The 21,778-nt window shown below is 45.1% G+C and overlaps 1 protein-coding gene across 1 annotated transcript in view; it reads right to left on the bottom strand.

The window, feature by feature from the left end:
* LOC129399645 (fibrous sheath-interacting protein 2-like) overlaps positions 1-607 on the bottom strand; it is a 112,717-nt gene extending 112,110 nt beyond the window's left edge. The window contains exon 1 of the mRNA XM_055120140.1: positions 326-607. Coding sequence (XP_054976115.1) covers positions 326-424 — 99 coding nt within the window. The 5' untranslated portion in view covers positions 425-607. The remainder of the gene's footprint in view (positions 1-325) is intronic.
* Between the last annotated feature and the right edge of the window lie 21,171 nt (positions 608-21,778).

Raw genomic sequence — 21,778 nt, 5'->3', positions numbered from 1 at the left:
GGGCCAGTCCCCTCCCACTTCAGCGGGCGAACACCGCCCAAACACGCCCGCGCCACAGGTTCAAAAGAAGCCGCGGGGCCGCTCCCCCGGAAGGCGTCCCCGCTTGCTCCCGCCCGCCCGCCCGGGCCTCCGGGGCCCACCCCAAGAGGCCGGCCTAATGGCGGCCCGGGCCGCGGCAGGCGCCGGACCTGCGACCCGGAAGCTAACCCCCAAGACCCGCCCCTTCCCCTCCCGCGGGGCCTCGCCAGCTGCCTCCGCCCCTCCGCCCGATCCTGCCCGGGGACCGGGGATGAGCGGGGCTCCGGGGCCCCCAGGGGCTACTCACGGCGCCGTTTTCGCCTTTCTGTTTCACCTTCGGCTTCCTGCCGGCGAGCTCCTTGGCCGAGGCTTCCGCCTTCTTACTGTGGCCAGGGGGCGGCTCCATCGGGCCGCCGCCAGCCCCCCGGGGGCCCGGGGACGGACGCTTTAAGCCCCTGGCCGCGCCCGCTCCCTACTCGGCCCCTTGCTGCCGCTGCCGCCAGCTGAGGTCTGAGCGACTCTGACCCCGTCACTCAGGGAGAATGGCCCGATGGGGCGCACTATGCCGTACCCCACATTCCGGACTGGAATTCTACTATTTTCCGCTGACGTTGTTCCCAGCCAAATACACCTGACCAGCCCCGCTGCGTCCCCCCACCCCGCCCCTGCCCCTAAGTCTCGTGACTTCGACCTTTTTGTGCTCGGAGCCCAGGACGGGATGCAGAGGGGATGCAATGCGGGGGCACAATGGTGATTCCGTTTTTTTCTCAAAACAACACCCCCTCATTGAAGTAACCCAGGACCTTCCACATTGCCCGGAACTAGCTGCCTCTACCTCCTCTCGTTCTGGCGGGGTCCCCGCGACCTGGCACTCTGCTCAGTGCAGATTTACAAATAGGCGTTTCCTTTGCACTGCTGCTCAAACACCTCCCTTGCCACAGCTACCCCCTTCGTGGGCACTGTAAACCCTCAGCCACTTCCCTTCCTCAAGCCACACCCTAGTTCCTCTACTCTCCCCTCTCCCCTCTCCTCTCCTCTCCTCCTCTCAACTCCCCTCCCCTCCCCTCCACTCTCATCTCTCCTCTCCCCGACTCTCCCATCTCCCTTTTCTCTCCCTCTCCATCTCCCTATCATCTCTCATTCCTCTCCTTTGCTCTCCTCTCCTCCCTTCTCATCTCTTGTCCTCTCATTTCATCTCTCCTCTCTTCCTCTTGACTCTCCTTTCTCCTCACCTCTGGTCTCATCTCTCCTCACTTTTCTTTCGTCTCCTCTCTTTTTTCTCTTCTCTCTCCTCTCCTCCTCTCAACTCCCCTCCCCTCCTCCCTCATCTCTCCTCTCCCCAATTCACCCATCTCCATCTCCCTTTTCTGTCCCTATCCTCTCCATCTCCCTATCACCTCTCATTCCTCTCCTCTGTTCTCCTCTCCTTCCTTCTCATCTCTATTCTCTCTTGTCCTCTCATTTCATCTCTCCTCCCCTCATCTCTCCTTTCTCCTCACCCCTGGTCTCATCTTTCCTCACTTTTCTTCATCTTCTCTCTCTTATTTCTCTTCCCTCTCCTCTCCTCTCCTCTCCTCTCCTCTCCTCTCCTCTCCTCTCCTCTCCTCTCCTCTCCTCTCCTCTCCTCTCCTCTCCTCTCCTCCTCTCAACTCCCCTTCACTCTTTCCTCTCCCCAATCCTCCCATCTCCATTTCCCTTTTCTCTCCCTCTCCTCTCCATCTCCCTGTCATCTCTCATTCCTTTCCTCTGCTCTCCTCTTCTCTCTTTTCCCTTCTCTCCTCCCCTCTTCTCCCTCCTCTCCTCTCCTCTCCTTTCCTTCTCTCCCCTCGCATCATTCCTCTAATATATTCTGCTTTATCCTTTCCTCTAATCTACCTTTCCAGCCCCTCCTCTCCTCTCCTCTCCTCTCCTCTCCTCCTCTCAACTCCCCTTCACTCTTTCCTCTCCCCAATCCTCCCATCTCCATTTCCCTTTTCTCTCCCTCTCCTCTCCATCTCCCTGTCATCTCTCATTCCTTTCCTCTGCTCTCCTCTTCTCTCTTTTCCCTTCTCTCCTCCCCTCTTCTCCCTCCTCTCCTATACTCTCCTTTCTCTCCTCTCCCCTCGCATCACTCCTCTAATATATTCTGCTTTATCCTTTCCTCTAATCTACCTTTCCAGCCCCTCCTCTCCTCTCCTCTCCTCTCCTCTCCTCTCCTCTCCTCTCCTCTCCATCTCCTTTTTATATCCCTCTTCTATTCGTGTACATCTACTCTCCTTTGTTTTCCTCTCCTCTCCTCTCCTCCCTTCTTATCTCGATTTTCTTTTGTCTTCTCCTTTTGTCTCTGCTCCTCTCCTCACCACTCCTGTCCTTTCTCTTCCACTCTGCTCTCATCTCTCCTGTCAACTCTCCTCTCCTCTCCTCTCCTCTCCTCTCCTCTCCTCTCCTCTCCTCTCCTCTCCTCTCCTCTCCTCTCCTCTCCTCTCCTCTCCTCTCCTCTCCTCTCCTCTCCTCTCCCCTCCCCTCCCCTCCCCTCCTCTCCTCTCCTCTCCTCTCCACTCATTTCTCCTTTGCTCAACTCTCCTCTCATTTCCTCTACTATGCTCTACACCCCACTACTCTCTCATCTCTCCAGTATCATTCTTATCCCCTCTCCTCCTCTACCCTACCATCCAATATTCTCTTCTCCTTTCTCCTGTCTTATAACACCCCTCCCCTCTCATCCTCTTCTCTCTAGTCCCTACCCCTTTTCCTATCCCCCCTACTCTCCTCTCCTTTCTTCTCACGTCTAATCTCTCATCTCCTCTCCTCACCTCTCCTCTCCTCTCCAGTCCACAACCCTCCCATATCCCTTTCCTCTCCCTCTTTTATACCTCTCCCTCTCCTCTTCATTTCCTCTCCTCTCCCTTCTCCTCTGCTCTACTCTCTTTTCCCCTCCTCTCCATTCTTCTTATCTCTATTCTTCTCTCTGGTCCTCCTTTCCTCTCACCTCTGCTCTCCTCTACTATCTTTTCTCCTCTACATAGCTCTCCTCATCTCTCCTTTCCTCTCCTTAACTCTCCTATCCTCTCCTCTTCTTTCCTCTCCCCTCCTCTCTTCTATTCTCCTCATCTCTATTCTCTTTTGTCCTCTTCTTTCATCTCCTCTCTGCTCCTCACCTCTCCTCTCCTTTCCCGTCTCCTCTGCTCTCATCTCTCCTCTCCTTTCCACGGCTCTCGTCTCCTCTTGCCTCACCGATCCTCTCCTCTCCACCTATCTCATCTCCACTCATTTCTCCTTTCCTTTACTCTCCTCTATTCTCCTGGACTATCTTCTCCTATCCACTGTCTTCTTCTCCTGTCTCCTCTCCAGTCTCATTCTTCTCCCCCATCCTTTACCCAACCATCCATCCTCTCCTTTCTCCTCTCTTCACCGAACCACTCCTCCTCATCCTCTCCCTTTTGGTCTCCTCCTCAGTCTCCTCCTCTCCTCTCCCTCTCCTCTCCTCTCCTCTCCTCTCCTCTCCTCTCCTCTCCTCTCCTCTCCTCTCCTCTCCTCTCCTCTCCTCTCCTCTCCTCTCCTCTCCTCTCCTCTCCTCTCCTCTCCTCTCCTCTCCTCTCCTCTCCTCTCCTCTCCTCTCTCTCCTCCCCTCCCCTCCCCTCTCCTCACCCTCTCCTCCCCTCCCCTCCTCTCCCCTCCTCACCCTCTCCTCACCCTCTCCTCTCCTCTCCTCTCCTCTCCTCTCCTCTCCTCTCCTCTCCTCTCCTCTCCTCTCCTCTCCTCTCCTCCCCTCCCCTCCCCTCCCCTCTCCTCACCCTCTCCTCCCCTCCCCTCCTCTCCTCTCCTCACCCTCTCCTCACCCTCTCCTCTCCTCTCCTCCCCTCCCCTCCCCTCTCCTCTCCTCCCCTCCCCTCCCCTCCCCTCTCCTCTCCTCTCCTCTCCTCCCCTCCCCTCCCCTCCCCTCTCCTCTCCTCCCCTCCCCTCCCCTCCCCTCTCCTCTCCTCTCCTCTCCTCCCCTCCCCTCCCCCCCTCCCCTCCCCTCCTCTCCTTTCTTCTCCTCCCCTCCCCTCCTCTGGTCACCCTCCCCTCCCCTCCCCTCCCCTCCCCTCCCCTCCCCTCCCCTCTCCTCTCCTCTCCTCTCCTCTCCTCTCCTCTCCTCTCCTCTCCTCTCCTCTCCTCTCCTCTCCTCTCCTCTCCTCTCTCTCTTCATCTCTTTTCTATTCTACAGTTCCCTCACCTCCCCATTCCCTCTGTCTTTTCTCTCCTCTCATCCTTCTTTCTCTCCTCTCCTGTCCTATACTATCCTGTCCTCTCCTCTTCTTTCTCCTCTTCTCCCCTTCTATTGCCCCCTCCCTCACTCTCCCCTCTTCCCTTTTCCTCTCCTCTACTGCCCCCTCCCCTGCTCTCCCCTCTTCCCTTCTCCTGTCCTCTACTGTCCTCTCCTCTTCTCTCTTCTCTCCTCTTCTCTCTTCAACTCCCCTCTTCTCCTCCTTTCAACATTCCTTTCTTCTACTCCTCTCCCCTCTCCATTCCACTCCTCTCCCTCTCCCTCCTCACCCTCTCCTCTACCCTCCCTTCCCACTGTCTCCTCCCATTTCTACTCTTCTCCTCTCACTCCCATCCCCTCTTCTCCTGTCCTCTCCTCCTTTGCCCTCCCTCCCAATTCCTCTCCTCTCCTCTCCTCTCCTCTCCTCTCCTCTCCTCTCCTCTCCTCTCCTCTCCTCTGCTCTCTTTCCCTCCCCTCCCCTCTTTTGCCTTCCCCTCTGCTACCCACTCCTCTCTTCTCTCCACTCCTCTTCACTCTTCTCTCTTCACTCACATCCTCTCCTCTCTTTCTCCTTTACTTTCCTTTCTCCTCACCTCTCGTCTCCTCTCCTATACAGTCCCAAACCCTCCAATATTCCTTTCCTCTCCCTCTCTTACCACTCTCCCTCTTCTATTCCTTTCCTCTACTCTCTTTTCTCCTATCCTCTACACTCTTTCCTCTCCTCTCTTCTGCTCATTTCTATTCTTCTCTCGTCCTCTCCTTTCTTCTCCTCTCCTATGCTCTTCTGTACTTTCCTTACTCCTCTCCTCTGCTCTCCTCTGCTCATCTCTCCTCTTCTCTCCTTACCATCCTGACATATCCCCCTCTCCACTCATTTCTCTTTTTATAAAATTTTCTCTCTTCTTGTATACTACCCTCTACTCTCCACTGTTCTGCTCTCGTATCCTGTCCAGTCTCATTCTTCTTCTCTACCCTCCTCTAGCCAACCATCTCATTCTCTCCTATCCTTTCTCCTTCACCTATCACATACCCTCTCACCCTCTCCTCTCCAGTCGCCTCCTCTCTTCTCTCCACTTCCCTCTCCTCCTCTGCTTTCTCCTCTTCTCTACTTTCTCCTCTCCTCTCCTCTCCTCTCCTCTCCTCTCCTCTCCTCTCCTCTCCTCTCCTCTCCTCTCCTCTCCTCTCCTCTCCTCTCCTCTCCTCTCCTCTCCTCTCCTCTCCTCTCCTCTCCCCAACCGTCCCATATGCCTTTCCTCTCCTCTCTTTATCTCTTTCCCTCCTCTCTTGTTCTCCTATTTTGCTTTCTCTTGTCCTCTCCTGTCCCCTCTTTCCTCTCCTGTCCTCTTCTGTCCTCTCCTGTTCTCTCCTCTACTAATCTCTCCTCTTCTCTTCTAACCCTTCCCAGCTCCCTCTATCTTTTCACTCTCACTTATCCCACTCCCTCTCTTCATTGTCTCCTCTCCTCTCCTCCACTCTTCTCTCCTCTTCTTTCTCCTCTCCTTTCATCTCCTCTCATCTCCTTTCCTCTCCTCTCTCATATACTCTTCCCTCTCTCCCCTAATGTGCTTTCCCCTCTCATCCTCTTTTTACTATCCTCTATTCTCATTTCTCCTAACCTCTTCTGTCACTTCCCATTCCCTCCTCTCCTCTCCTCTCTCCTCTCCTCTCCTCTCCTCTCTCCTCTCCTCTCCTCTCCTCTCTCCTCTCCTCCCCTCTCTTCTCCTCCCCTCCCCTCCCCTCCCCTCCCCTCCCCTCCCCTCCCCTCCCCTCCCCTCTCCTCTCCTCTCCTCTCCTCTCCTCTCCTCTCCTCTCCTCTCCTCTCCTCTCCTCTCCTCTCCTCTCCTCTCCTCTCCTCTCCTCTCCTCTCCTCTCCTCTCCTCTCCTCTCTTCCATTCTCCTCTCCCTCTCCACTCATATCACCTTTCCCCAATTCTCCTCTCCTCTACTATCCACTCCTCTCCCTTATTCTCCTCACCTCTCTCCTTTCCTCTCCAGGCTCATTCTTCTCTCCTCACATCCTATACCCAACCATCCCATCCTCTCATCTTCTTTCTTATCTATTTTCTTATCCCCTCCACTCTTATACTCTCCTCTCTAGTTCACTCCGCTCTTGTCCTCTTCTCTCCTCTCTCTTCCTTCTCCTCTCCTTTCTTCTCACCTCTTCTCTCATTTCTCCTCCCCTCCCCTCCCCTCCCCTCCCCTCCCCTCCCCTCCCCTCCCCTCCCTCTCCTCTCCTCTCCTCTCCTCTCCTCTCCTCTCCTCTCCTCTCCTCTCCTCTCCTCTCCTCTCCTCTCCTCTCCTCTCCTCTCCTCTCCTCTCCTCTCCTCTCCTCTCCTCTCCTCTCCTCTCCTCTCCTCTCCTCTCCTCTCCTCTCCTCTCTCAGAAAATCCTCAGGTATTACTCGTGGGTCTACTCACAAATCACTCCTCATGTTCCTCAGGGGCACAATATGGGATGCTGGAATCAAACTTCGGTCAATGGCATGCAATGCAAGTGCTCTACCAATTGTACAATCTTATCCATCACTGCTTTCTTTAATATGTATTGTTTTGGTGGCACAAACAACCCATGTAACAAAAGTTACCATTTTCACTGTTTTTAAAATGTAACAGCTATTCACATTGCTGTGCAACAACTCTTTTACATCTTGCAAAACTGAAATTTCATACCCATCAAATAGCTCCCCTTTTATCCTTTCCTCCCATATCCGTCATCATTTTACTTTCTGTTTCCAGAAATTTAACTTTTCTGTACATAAAGACTTGGCTCACAATAGCCATTAAGATATCTGTGCCAACATACACTTGTGAGGCAGATACTACATTAACTGCAATAAACACTCATTTGAAATGGGCATTATAGAAGTTATTAGCATTTAACAACTCTGGACTACATCTGGGGGTTGTGTTCCAGGTTCTCTGCACTATTCCTCCAGCCCCCATTATCCTGTTTTTGGAGCAAAGAAATCCTTGATTACATCCTTTGTTCAGTTCTTCGGGAGTGACATCTTGTCCACTGTTATCTATAGGTCTTAAGCTCTTATTTTTATCTTCTGTGCTCTTGGCTTGGCATCCAGTTACATCTTTTGTATAAGTAATCACCTGTGGTTGTTGCTGAGCATCTTTCTTAGCTTGCTCCCTACCCTGGGAGCAAGGGCTGCACTGGGGAAAAGACTGCAAGGAAATGTAAAAATTGAATTAACTCAGTCCCTCTTAGTGCCTTTATGTTTTTTTAATTTTTTTATCATGGTGCCTTATATTTCTCTAATGTAAACTTTTAAAAAAGTATATAAATTATAAATTGTGAGTCTCATAAAAATCTTACCTAAGTGCATTTAGGTAGTGGACTGAAGTTACACCCAGAACTCTTTCTGAGGTGAACTTTTCTCTACTTTGGGGAAACATATTAAGGGCTGTAGGACAATGTTCTTTGTTTATCTAGAAGGGTCTATTAGGCACCAACTTCTTTGTTCCTGGGGTCTTCAAAAGAATCTCACATTAATCTTTGTTTACCTGGAACTCGAGAAAATAACTAATTTTATAGTTCTATAAATTAAATAAAATTTACTTTTTTTCTGCTTCTATATACTTTTTATAAAAATAAAATTTTACTTCTACATATTTTTTCAGTAGTTCTGCTAAGCTCAGTTCTCTCATTTCATACATTGTGACATGCAGCTAAAATAAAATAACAATATCAACATTCTGCATAACTAAGCATTCTCCTTAGACAGACACAAGTTCATTAGGTACGTATTTTTATTTTATGTTATTACAGTTTTGTGATTTTTGTTGAGGGGGCTTAACCTCAATGGTGCTGTGGGACCATGTGGTATCAGGGATCAACGCTGGACCGGTTGACAACAAAGCGTATGCTAAACCCGTTGAACAATGATCTCTCTGACCTTTGTGAATTGTTTCGTTACCATTTAACACAGGGCACCATTTATCACAACCTTTTAATTGCAGCTTCTTCAACACTTTTACAGCTTCTGCTATACCACAAGTTGTTTGCCCATTTCACTTTCCAGTCTTTAAATATGTTTCCTTGCTGTATTTCTAGCCTCTACCTCTCTTTAGCCCCCAAATGTAGTGCACCTTTTAAAGTGCTACCCTGACATTACAAAGTTTGGTTGTTGCATTTTCAGTTTCGTCTCTGTGGTTTTGGATTATAGCTATACCATTCCCCGACATTACCTCTGTATTGGGGATCCTGACTCCTCTTTTCCTATTACTTACTTTCCTCATCTTTTACTTTCCCCCTCAATTTCTTTCCTTCTTTGTCCTTCCCCTCCCTCTATTCTGGAGTCAAGGGTGATCTAGGGAACCCCCATGTTCAGGAAACTTATCAGTATCGTTGCCTTAATTACCTTGGTCAACAGTCCCTCCCTTTGGGCACCTTGTGTTACCCTGTGTTACATGCTATGATCAACTGGAACCCTGGCAAGTATCCAGCACTCTTCTCTGGTCAACAGCAACTCCTAGAATCTTGGATGTGACTATACCCTCTCTAGTCTGGGCAGTGCCCCTCACTGTCTGAAGCCTTGGAAATAGCAGTTTCAGTCTACTCTGGAACTCTGGATGTGACTGCCATCTCTATTTGGGATGTCAGCATCCCTTCCCTCTTTAGCTTCATCAGTTCTGTTCTCTGGAATATTGGAGGGACTACATTGCTTTTCTCTGGTCAGTATTCCTACCTTCTTTCTAGGTGACCTGGTGGTCTTCTAATTCTTTCTGTCCTGAGCAGCAGTCCCCATCTTTGAAGTCTTGACAGTAGCCTGCCTTGGTCAACAGGATCACACCTTGAAACCCTGGTTGTAACCTGCTCCTTCACCCTAATTACAAGCTTCAACCACAGAACATTGTAGGTGATCCCAGCCTCTCATGCCTTTGTCCAGGTTCCCACTTCCAATTTCTGGACTGTCTAGGAGGAAATTGTGGCTTTTATTTCTGGGATCCAGAAGGACAGTTGGTTTAGGGGTTTGCAGCAGTGACTCTTTAAGTCATTCTCCTTCATTTTCTTTTGTATTCCTTTCATTTTGGGCTCCCATGGTTTCTCAGGTATAACATTCTCAAAAACTTCATTGACTTCGTCTGCAATTCACAGAAGTTCCAGTTATTAGAGGAGAGAATTTCCCTCAGATCTTGACTGGATAGCTGAGATGATGATTAGATATTTTAGTCATACTCAACTTTTAAATCAAAGGCTGTTTAACCACAACTTCATTGTTTTTATTTCTGGTGCTCAGGGCTTACTCCTGACTCTGTGATCAGGGACCACTCCTGGTCTGGCTGAGGTAACTGTATGAGGTGTGGGAATTGAACCTGGATTCAACACATGCAAGGCAAATGATCTACCCATCTCTCTGGCACCTGATTTTCTTTTCTTTTTACTTTTCTTTTTATGTATAACATAAATGGCTTATTAACAGTGACAGATCATTGTTGGGAGACCACGTGGCACTTAGGACCAGCACCAAGATAAGAGCAGCTGCTGAACTCTTGTGTATTGGGCCTTTCACATTGTGGATGATCAGGTGGCTTGTGTCTTTCATCAATTCCACTCATACCTGTAGTCACTGTATTCACTATCCCTGGTTCTACCCAACAGCTTGGTGACCTGGGCCAGTTTGATGGGCTGCACAGGGCTTGTGTCCATGATAGAGACACAGTGGTCTCCTTTATTGTTTTTTGGGTTTTTTTTTTGCTTTTGGGGTCACACCCAATGTTGCACAGGGGTTACTCCTGGCTCTGCACTCAAGAGTTACTCTCGTTGCTGCTCATGGAATGCTGGGAGTGGAACCCGGGTCGGCCGCATGCAAGGCAAACGCTCTACCCGCTGTGCTATCACTCCAGCTCCCTATTGTTCTTTCTTGAGCACACATTTTCATATTCAAAATATTCAAGTTCTGGTTCCTTTGTGATAACAATTTAATGCTTCATTTATCTTTTCTCACTTTCATCTTACAAGCAGCAAGGACAATCTACACTGTATTCTCACACATTATTTAGAAATTTCCTTAGCTAAGTTCGTGGCTCAAGGTTCTGTTGTCTTCTAAACAGCAGAATATAATTCAGTCAAATCCTCTGATATCTTATAATAAGAATCTCCTTTATTCTAGTATCCAACGTTTTGTTTCTCATTATTGTCTGTAACCAATATTTCTATCAATATTCTCTTCAAGGGAATTAGATTTTATCTATTAAGAAATTCTTTCAGTTTCTAACCACATTATCTGATTCCAAAGTTAGTTCAGATTTTAGGTACTCATTACAGTGGTACTTGATCTCCCAATACTAAAAGTCGATAGTTTTCCTTATTAACAAAGTACCACATTCTGAGTGCCTTAAAACAATAGAGATTTATTATTTCAGTTCTGAACACTGGAAGTCTAAAATCAATGTGTCAGTAGGTCCACACTCCCTCTGAAATGCTCAGGTGTCTTTCTTTGTCAGCGTTCTTTGATATTCCTTGATTTCCAAGTGGTATGTCCAAACTTTGTTCATTGTCATGTGTGTCTCCCTGTGTGTCTATAATTCACACTCCGATCCTGTTTTTCTACTTGGGCTACACCAGGTGGTTCTCAGGGCTCACTCCTGTCTCTATGCTTAGGGATCACCTCTGGAGGGCTCAGGGGATCATATGGGCTGCTGGAGATCAAACCAGGGTCAACTGCGTACAAGACAAGCATTCTACCCAATGGTATCTTTCTGAATCCACAATATCATCTTTTATAATGACACTACTTATTTTGGGCAAAGGACCCATCCTACTGATGTAGGTGGGTAGCTAGAGAAGGCCTCCCATGGCAATGATATTTCTTGAAAGTAATGAAATCACCTATTCTTAAGGCTGTAAAGACCCACCTTGTGGACACAGGAACTAAGACCTAATACGACTTTTACCTAGAGCTAGCCCAGATCAGAGAAAGCTGGGCCCACCCTTCAAGAGAAGCTCTAGCAGGAGCAAAGGTCATAAAAGCAGTTTCAAAGAAGATCATCTCAATTCTAACCCCTTGGCAATGAACTCTTATCTGGGTAAAAAGCCCCACATAGGGCAGCTTGGAAAAACCCTATAAAAGCCAACTTTAGCAAAGGACACATGTACATGTGCTGCTCAAACCTGTGTGCTGCTTGTGTCTATGTAGTGCTGGAGCACATGTGTTACCCACATCTCCCCTCTTGAGATATGTACTTTCATATATAATGCTGGGATGTGTGTAGGTGCTCTCCCCCTTTGGAGAAGCCCTCATTCTCTCTTGAGTGTGCTTCGCTCTTTCTCTCACTCTCTCTCTCTCTCCCTGACCCCCCTTCTTCATCCTCAAAAACCTCCAAAATAAAATGTTTTTACTTCATTGCTCACCTTCTGAATTCTTTTCTGAGAGAAAGGAAGGGACCTGGAAGGCCTGGGTGAGGTCTAGGACTGGCTTTTCTTTCCAGCAAAGAGCAATTCCTTGCTCCAGCTTGAATCCACATATCCCCCCCCAAAAAAAATCGGGTGGTGGGGATTAACTCCCATGGCAAGCAGACCAAGTGGACATCACTTGAGATCCATTCATCGAAGACTCTATTAGTCCTAGCCCTCCCAGCTAGTCCTGGGGTGGCAGAGGTGAATTGGGAGAGTGGCCTTCTCTCTCCCCTACACTTCACATAAGTTACCCGGGGGTCCACCGGCATCACTATCTAATATGACTTCAACTAAACTAATTATACCTACAATTTTTTGAGGTTCTATAGGTTAGAATATCAATTTATCTTTTGGGGGTAGGGAGGGGACACATATTTTATCCATGATAGAACCTAAATAAGCTGAATAGTGTCTTCTAATATATGTGCATACTGGACTGGAAATCAGAGCTGGAGAAGAGGGAGGGCATCCACCACAGGTGAGTGGCAGGTATTGAATCCTGAGACCTGAATGTGAACCAGGCATCTATGCAGAGGAAACCCTGGTGAGAGGTTCTGAAGCCAAAAAGAATGAAGGAGCACCTATGAGGGGTGTGCTGGGATTCTGAGCCTGAAGGATGTGAGTAAGACTATGCTCTGCATGAGTGATAGAAGAGTTTGATGTGGGTTGTCAGAACTTGATGGGGGATGAAAAAGACATGTATGTTAGAAGGAAGACCTTCTCGGAATCCTGGCATTTAAGTGGAGTGTGAGGAGGGTGACTATCAGGGTAGACAACCAAGTATGGCTTACTCGAGAGTCATGGGACATTACAGAGACAATTGGAAGAACTTAAAGAAGGTCTGAAAATGTTCACATTGTGGTTATATAAGAAAATGTCTTTGTTTACATCCAATACTAAAGTATTTGGGAGTTATCAAATTGGTATGCGAAAAAAAGTTCACTGAATTTTACTTGTAATTTTATGTTAGTTTCAAAGTAGAAAATAATAAAAAATGTAGGTGCAGAGTTTACACTGTGAAGACTGAAGTGAAAGGAGTGATGACTCGGTCCTTATCCTCAGGACATACCCTCACTAGGTGATCAACACGTATACAGGCAACCAAGATGAGGGTGACTCATCAATACTGCAAGATCGATCAATAGCACAGCAGGTAGGGTGTTTGCCTTGCACGTGACCGACCCAGGTTCGATTCCTCCACCCCTCTTGGAGAGCTTGGCAAGCGACCAAGAGTATCTCGTCTGTACGGCAGAGCCTGGCCGTGGTATATTCGATATGCTAAAATCAGTAACAAAAGTCTCACTTGGAGACATTACTGATGCCCGCTCGAGCAAATCAATGAGTAATGGGATGACAGTGCAGTGACAGCCGACCAGTGGACTTTGACTGTTCCACTGGAATCTTTGTTTCTGTGTGATGTTCCAGTGAAATAATACAGAATTAGTTCATTTGGAACTGGAGAATCATATTTGACCAAGCTGACAAAGGAGACAGCAGGGTTAAGGACTGACGTATGATTTGGTTTAAATTTGGGCTTTTCAGTGGACCAGCAATGTTCAGGCATGGCCCTTATGCTTGGACATCAGTCCTGTCATCTGAAAAAAGAGAATTTTGGAATAAAATCACTCAAGCAGAAGAACTTCAAGAAAGTTAAAAACTGAAAGTTCTGTTTCAGGATTCCAGTTCTTACTGGAGCAGCTAAGTGCAGGTACTGCAGGATCCATTGGGGAGAACATAGTCAAGGCTCATTCATTTTTAATTTTTAAATGATGGCTGCTAAGTTTGTGAAAACTGATCATCCTCATAAGTATGTTAAACATAGCCTTCTGTGGAGTTCATGCCCAATTCAATCAGCTTAATAAATGGCTGAATAAATAGCAGTACTCTTACATTAAAATAATAAACATAGCTTTCATTTAAAAAATATGGATGCAAGTGTTTTGATTTTAAGAGACGTGGGTGGTATAATAACAGCTACTTATCATGATAATTTCCATAATTTTCTGGTATCACTTTTCAGAAAAATATTCTAAAATGAAAAGTAATGTGTGTTTGGGGCCAGAGTGGTAGTACAGAGGATGGGGCACTTGCCTTGCACACTAACTACCCATGTTCAATACCTGGCACCTATGTGATCTCCAGAGCCCTGCAAGGAGTGATCCCTGAGTGTAGAGCTGGCAGTAAGCCCTAAATATATCTGGGTGTGACACCCTCTAAAAACATCCAAAAATTGAAACTAAATAAAAAGGGAAGGTAAAATGTGTTTATACAGGCAAGACAGTAAAGCACTTATAAACTCCTCACTCAACAATACTAACACGGGCTGTATTTCCTTTATGTTGAAAAATAAAAACAACCAAAGAAAACTGAAATGGAGTGTATCAGCTTTTGAAAATTATACTTTTTGAAAGTAAAATCAGATCATTTCCTTTTTTCAGTGTCAGAGGAAAAATTGAAAGGCTGAAGCTTTCTGTTGTCAGGAATCTACATATTTGCAAGTCCTCCCTGCAGTCACTAGAGGGCACACGCCCATCATAGACCATGCACTTCCAAAACAAAATCTGTGACAATTGTTGAAATCTAAAAGAAAAAAAAAAGTTTAGAAAAGAAAAAGAGAGACAGTACAGCGCATACACACGGCCAACGTGGGTTTGATCTCTCGTACCTCATATGGTCCCTTGAACACCATCAGGATTAATCCCTGAAGCACAGAACCAAGAGTAAGCACCCCCTCCCCAACCCTCACCAAAACAATAAAAAAAATCAGAATGCCATGCTGGTAGGTTTTTGTTTATTTTTTAATGGATAGAAGTTTTTGTATTGAGAAGGGAGGCACATTAGTCTTGTTCAGGCCTTACTCCTGGCAGGACCTGGGGGACCATATAAAGTTCCAGGGATGGAGCCAGGGTCAGTCACCTGCAACGCAAGCACCGTACTCGCTATATTATCTCTTTGTCCCTGGATAGAAATTTTTTCTCTTACTTTTAATTTATTATTATTATTATTATTTTTATTATAATGGCTTACTTAATATTTAGAATTAGAAGATATAGAATTTACTGTTATTCAGATTTGGTGGTCAAGATATTGGAGTTTCTATTTAAATTTTAATTTACCTCTTGGTGGCATGAATCCAGTCAAGGTTCTGCAGACACTCCCTAAAATTTTTTGCACTTTTACAGAGGAGGAACTGTCTGTTGCAAAAGACCCAGTCACAGGTTCACTCCTAGGTTAACCCTTCCTTCAAGCTATGAACCCGGATTTTTCCCCCTAGGGTAAATGTTTTCTTTTGTGAGTTTGATGGCTTTAGAGAAAAAGGTTACATTTTCCCAAGTCTTTCCCCCCCCCCTTTTTTTTCTTTCTGAGTCACACCCAGCTATGCTCAGGGGTTACTCCTGGCTCTGCACTCCTGGTGGTGCACTCCTGGTGGTGCTAGGGGACCATATGGGATGCTGGGAATCGAACCCAGGTTAGCCACGTGCAAGGCAAATACCCTACCCGCTGTGCTATCACGCCAGCCCCAATCTTCCTTTAAAATCGAAAAAATACTAGTACTATTGTGTTGTAAGGAAGGGTGGAGCTGGGCAGATCTGGGTTTATTTAAGAAAATATTTGGGGTGGGAGAATTCTAGAGGAACTTTGGCTAAGCAGCAAACCATTGCCAGACTAAGAGAATTTATTGTTCACATCACTGTGAAAAGAAGTGTCATTGATAAGCATGTTTTAAACAAAGGACATGATTTCATATATGTATTTAATAAAATCCTAAGGTTTCAGAAATGTTAGCTCTGAATTTCTTAAGAAGTTACTAAGCTTGGTCTGGAGCAATAGGGCACTTGCTTTCCACATGACTGATATGATTCGGTCTCCAGCACCACAAAAGGTCCCTTGAACCTGCCAAGAGTGTTCCCTGATTGCAAAGCCAGGAATAAGCACTGGTCACAGCTGGGTATACGCTCCCCCACCAAAAAAATAAGGCAAATAAATAAAAGAGTCGTTTTTTAAAAAGAAGATGTTTTAAAGCTCAAATTTGTACTGAAGGAAAGTGTTCATGCAGGGTAGAGGTTGTAGGTTGGATCAGGGACATAGACATACATTACCATGTGGGAACAAATGAGAGCGACAATGGAAATGTATTACTTTTTTTTCTTTTTGGGTCACACATGGTGATGCTCAGGGGTTACTCCTGGCTCTGCACTCAGGAATTACTCCTGGCGGTGCTCGGGAGACCATATGGGATGCTGGGAATTGAACCCAAGTTGGCCATGCACAAGGCAAATGCCCTACCTGCTGTGCTATTGCTCCAGCCCCACATTTTTTTTAAATGATGGCTAAATTAAATAGGCGTTTAGAGCTTGGTGAACTCTGATTATTTCTTGGGGTTGATGGTGGGCATCTGGAAACCACTGACGATAAGGTTGTTTTGTTTGGGGGCCACAACTGGTGGTGCTCAGGGCTTATTCCTGGCTCTGCACACAGGGATCCTCCTGATGGTGCTTGTGGGGGCCTATGGGGTGCAATGACCAGGACTGGACCCAGGCTAGCTGCATGTCAATAGAAGTGCCTTTCCCTCTGGACTATTGCTCTCACCTTGATGGTCAATTTTAACTGCATCCTCTTGGGATAGATATCCTGTGGTGCATATGAGAGATAGTGGAATTTTGGTGGGAGATGGAATAGTGGGTTTATTTAAAATATTTCCCCAAAATAACAAAAGGGAAAAAAAGGACCATGTCAAATTAAATTGTTCTGGAATGGAAGGATAATACAGGAGGTAAGGCACTTACTTGCCTTGCATGCTTCCGATCCTAATTTGGTCCCCTGGACACAGTCAAGGGCCACTTCTGAGTATAGAGACAGTCTAATCTCTGAGCACCTTCAGGTATAGCCTAACACCCTCCCCTCCAAAATTTTTATATGATTAAAAAAAAACTCATGCACAAATAAAGACACTGCTAAGTAGGAGAAAATATTTGTACACAATACACCAAATAAAGGGCACATATCCAAGCTACATAAAGCATTCACAAAACTTTACAACAAGACTAATAATAGAAATTTTTTCTATTATTAGAAATTTAAAACTATTTAAAAATTGAGGAGTGATTGAGACTTCTCTGAAGAGCACTTAGAAACAGCTAGTAGGTATATGAAAAAGTGTTATCATCAGCTATTATCAGGCAAATGCAAATCAATGACTATGAGGATCATCTCACACGAGTGAAAAAGACTGGAAACAACCAATGTTGATGGGAATGTAGTTAAAAAAGGAACCCTGATTCACTATTGCTGAGAATGTTGTCTGGTTTAGACTTTCTGGAAAACTATATGGAGAAATCCAGTCTTTTAGCAAGTCTGATAGACTCATGTTTTCTTTGAATTTGAGCATTAATTCATTTAGTCATTTAGCAAATATTTATTGGACACTTTCAACTACTTTTTTGTGCTTTATTTTAGGTTTTTATTTTTTTATTAGTGAATCACCGTGAGATACAGTTACATACTTACAAACTTCCATGCTTGCATTTCAGTCATACAATAGTTGAATATCCATCCCTCCACCAGTGCCCATTTTCCACCATCAATGGTCCCAGCATCCCTCCCACCTCCCCCACCCTGTCCCTCCACCCCACCCTACCTCTGTAGCGGGGCATTCCCTTTTGCTCTCTCTCTCTTTTTGGGTGTTGTGGTTTGCAATAGAGGTATTGAGTGACCATCGTGTTTGGTATATAGTCTACTTTCAACGTGCGTCTTCCATACCGAGCGGATCCTCCTAGCATCCTTTATTTGGTGGTTCCTTCTATATCTGAGCTGCCTTTTATCCCAGCATGCGAGGCCAACTTCTAAGCTGTGGAGTAATTCTCCTAGTATTTATCTCTACTATTCTTGGGTGTCAGTCTCCCATTCTGTTACTTTATATTCCACAAACGAGTGCAATTTTTCTATGTCTGTCTCTTTCTTCCTGACTCATTTCACTTAACATAATACTTTCCATGTTGATCCACCTATATGCAAATTTCATGACTTCATCTTTTCTAACAGCTGCATAGTATTCCATTGTGTAGATGTACCAAAGTTTCTTTAACAAGACATCTGTTCTTGGGCACTCGGGTTTTTTCCAGATTCTGACCATTGTAAATGAACATGCAAGTGCAGATGTCATTTCTACTATACTTTTTTGCATCTCCGGGATATATTCCCAGAAGTGGTATTGCTGGATCAAATGGGAGCTCAATTTCGAATTTTTTGAGAAGCGTCCATATTGTTTTCCAAAAGGGCTGAACCAGTTGTCATTCCCACCAGCAGTGAAGGAGAGTCCCTTTCTCCCCACATCCATGCAAACATAGGTTGCTTTTGTTCTTTTGGATGTGGGTACTTTTTTTTTTTAACCACACACGGTGGTGCTCAGGGCTTACTGCTGGCTCTGCCTTCAGGGATTGCTACTGGTGGTGTTCCAGGGACCATTTGGGATGCCAAGAATAAAGCCTGGGTCAGATGTATGCAAAACAAGCAGTTTACCCACTGCACTATCTCTCCAGCCTCACCTTTTAATGTGTTATGGCAGAAAAAATCACTGGAGATGTAGAATGAACAAAGCAGACAACTGCATTAACTGCATTAAGTTTACATTCTACAGAATACACAGAAAATGTGTGGTTCACTCCTCAAATTTTCCCCATCAGACTTAACTTCATAAAACTAAGGTTTACATATAACACCATATATATATTTTAAATAAATGATTTTTTCAATTTGGGGGGACATACCTAGTTGTGCTCAGTAATTACTCCTATCTCTGCTTGGGGGTACTGTATGTGGCACTGGGGATCAACCAGTGTGTAAGGTAAGTACCTTAATTACTATGATATTTCTCTGTCCCCATATATTTTCTTATTTTAAAATAATTGTTTAATTAAATAACTGTGATTTACAACCCATGTATTAACAATAGACATTTTGCAATTATCATAAAATGTAGAACAATATACAAAGACCTATGAAGTACAAGAGTAAAATTTCTTAATCCCTAATCCTGGCCTCTTAGGTAACCATTAATATTTTGACATAAATTTGGTGTGGGTAATTTAGATGTTTTTCTGTGTTTACAAAAAATATATGGCTGTGCATGACACAGGCACATGCAAACAAAGGGAGCTTTAAATTTTTTTTCTTGGCACTGTTGTGGTAACAAATCTAGAGCCTCAAACATGCAAGGCATGTACTCTACCACTGAGCTACATCCTGACTTAATTTTTTTTTTTCATTTTAAGCCAGCAGTGATGGGATGTTTAAAGTTCAGTAGCTGAGGGCACATTCATGTGATTTTTATTTTCCACAAGTAGAACAATACAGCCATATGCCAGTGGCCTCTCTGGATTTGGTACTCATGCTTGGAATGTGAGCAGATGCTTAAGGCTATTATTGAAGTCCTTGTAGAGAGGCCTATTCATGTATGTTGCAGACACAAGGCCAGAGTTGAATGTAGTGGCCAATTGAACAGCTGGCAATGGGGTAGGTAAATGAAGAACATGCCAACATTGGTTGCAAGTTGATGGGCCATGGGAACCACATCATCAGAAATAGTGTCCCTAAATTCCTCTGATTTGGGATATGGAAGCAATACTTAATGCCTTACAGTCTTTAACGCTCAATTGTTAAATTTGCTGGGGAAAACAGCTAGTATAGTCTAGATTAGTCTTGGACGACTAAAGTTGGAGATCATCATATTTTCCCTAAAAAAATCCTTAGATACAAAAAATAAGTTGCAACTAGGTATGTTGAATTACTGCCAACTCTCTAATATCATTAATGTTAATTCACTACCCTTCATTACCAAACAGCACATGTGCTCTTATTTCCATCTAGGCTTTGCTACTCAGCTGCAGAAAACACAGTGGTGATCTCTACCATGCCAACAATCAGATATTTACCTTCTAATCAGATTTCACAAGAAACCTCAATGAAGTCATTATAACCAGACATGAAATAATTAACCTTTTTTCTTTTAAATTAAAAAGGCCTAACAGGGAATGATCCCTGTGACAGGTATAAAATTACATTCCTTCCATAAAATTACTAGCCCAGCAGATGCTCTTTCTGACTGAACAGAAAATTCACTTAAATAATTTTCACTTTCAGAAGATGGACAGAGAAAGAAAGAAATCAAGGGGGAAGGAAGATGAGAAAGGGAAGTAATGCGGAACAGGGATCAGGGTTTTGGTTATAGTGATGATGTTGGAAGAGTGGTGTAGCTATGCATCCAAATCAGACTCAACAACACTGAAATGTGAGATCTAAGCTGTAACCACGGAACTTTGTAATGTGCCTGTCAAGGTGGTGGGGGTGGCAGTGGGGAAGGGTGGGCATGGGGTATGGGAACACTGGTGGAGGGAAGTTTACACTTGTGGGATTGGTGTTGAAATATTATATGCCTAAACTTCAACTATCGATAACTTTGTAAATCACTGTTCTTTAAAATTAAAAATAGATCACTGTACCACTTGTCATTCTGTTGCTCATCAATTTGCTTGAGTGGGCGCCAGTTACCTCTCCATTTGTCCCTGTTGTGTGCTAGTGTAGCAATGGCGTCTGCTCGCTCCAGGAACACAAAGAGCCTCAAACCGTTCATTCAGGGTGTTGAAGAAGTCTGACCATCTTGTATGTGGGCAGCCAGGCATTCTTTTGACATCCCGTGGAATCCAGTCATAACAGCTCTAGTCCAGTGGTCATCTGCAAATCTCATTACGTGTCCAGCTCATCTGATTTTGGACGCCTTTTAAAATGAGACAGCGTCCCTGATTCTCGATCGTCGATCAGGGTCGGAACTCCGGATTCCTTCTCTCACTTGAGTGAAACGTGATACTCCAAGCATAGCTCTTTCGATTCCTTTTTGGGAAATCCAAATAGCGTTCTTATCCTGTTTTTGTAGGGCCCAGGTCTCTGAGGCGTGTGTTAGTGCAGGAAGAACAGTGGAGTCAAAAAGATGTGCCTGGAGCACATCCGGGCACAAAAATAGATAATTAAAAATAAAAATTTTTCTTTCCTGGGGCCATAGAGATAGTACAGCAGGTTAGGCAGTTGCTTGCATGCGACTGACCAGAGTTGGATCCCTAACAAGGTATATAGTCTTCTGAGTTCTCCAGGAGTGATACCTGAGTACAAAGCCAGGAGTAAGCCCTGAGCACTGCCAGACATGGCTATTCCCCTGAAAAAGTTCCCTTTTTCATGAATATTTTATAGGCACAACCTATTAAAACAATGGCTTTCCATGTGGCTGATCATGAACTTGATCTTCATTTTTTAATTAAAAAATTAAAAGTTTAATTAAAGAACCATGCTTTACAAAGTTATTGATAATTGAATTTTAGACATATAATTATCTAGTGCCAATCCCACCACCAGAGTCAACTTCCCTTCACCAGTGTTCCCAAGTCCTCGCTCCCCACTCTGAAGCCCCAGTATGCCACTTTAACAGGCACATTATAAAATGTGGTGGTTGTAATTGGATCTTGAGTTTTCAGTGTTGTTGAGTCTGTGGTTTGGTTGTATAGGTATAGCACTCCTCCATGTTACAAATATATTGGAGACCCCTGAGTCCTGGTCCCCGGATACTTCCTTTTCTAATCTCCTTCCTCCCCCTTGATTTCTTTCCTTTTCTTTACTTCTATTCTCTATACTCTGATATAACCTTCATCTTCTGATTCCTAGTATTCATTGTTCGCACACCTGTTTTCATTCTGCATCAGTGAACTGCAAGAACACTGGCTTTCTAAGATTCAGAGTTCCTGGAAGGCTCATAATAATCATACTATTAGGTTTCCTCAGAGAAGCATAGTAGGTTAGTGTGCCAAAGCCTTAAACTGAGAATAGAGGATGGCTTAGCAGAAATAATTACATTTGTACTGTCATAGAGAAAAAAATCAAAAGCAGGAAGGAGAAGCTATTTCTTTTTTTGGATTTTATGTCACACCCAGCAGTATTCAGGGCTTAATCCTGGCGGGACTTGGGGGACCATATGTGCTGCTAGGGATAAACTCAGGTCGGTGGCATGCCTAACCCTACCCACTATACTATGTCTCCAGCCACAGAGAAACTATTTTTATACCACAGTCCAAAGCTAAGAAATCT

The sequence above is a fragment of the Sorex araneus genome, chromosome X (assembly GCF_027595985.1).
Source record: "Sorex araneus isolate mSorAra2 chromosome X, mSorAra2.pri, whole genome shotgun sequence".
NCBI classification, from domain to species: Eukaryota; Metazoa; Chordata; class Mammalia; order Eulipotyphla; family Soricidae; genus Sorex; species Sorex araneus.
Note: the sequence above shows the minus strand (reverse complement) of the source record. Positions and strands in the feature narration are given on the sequence as shown.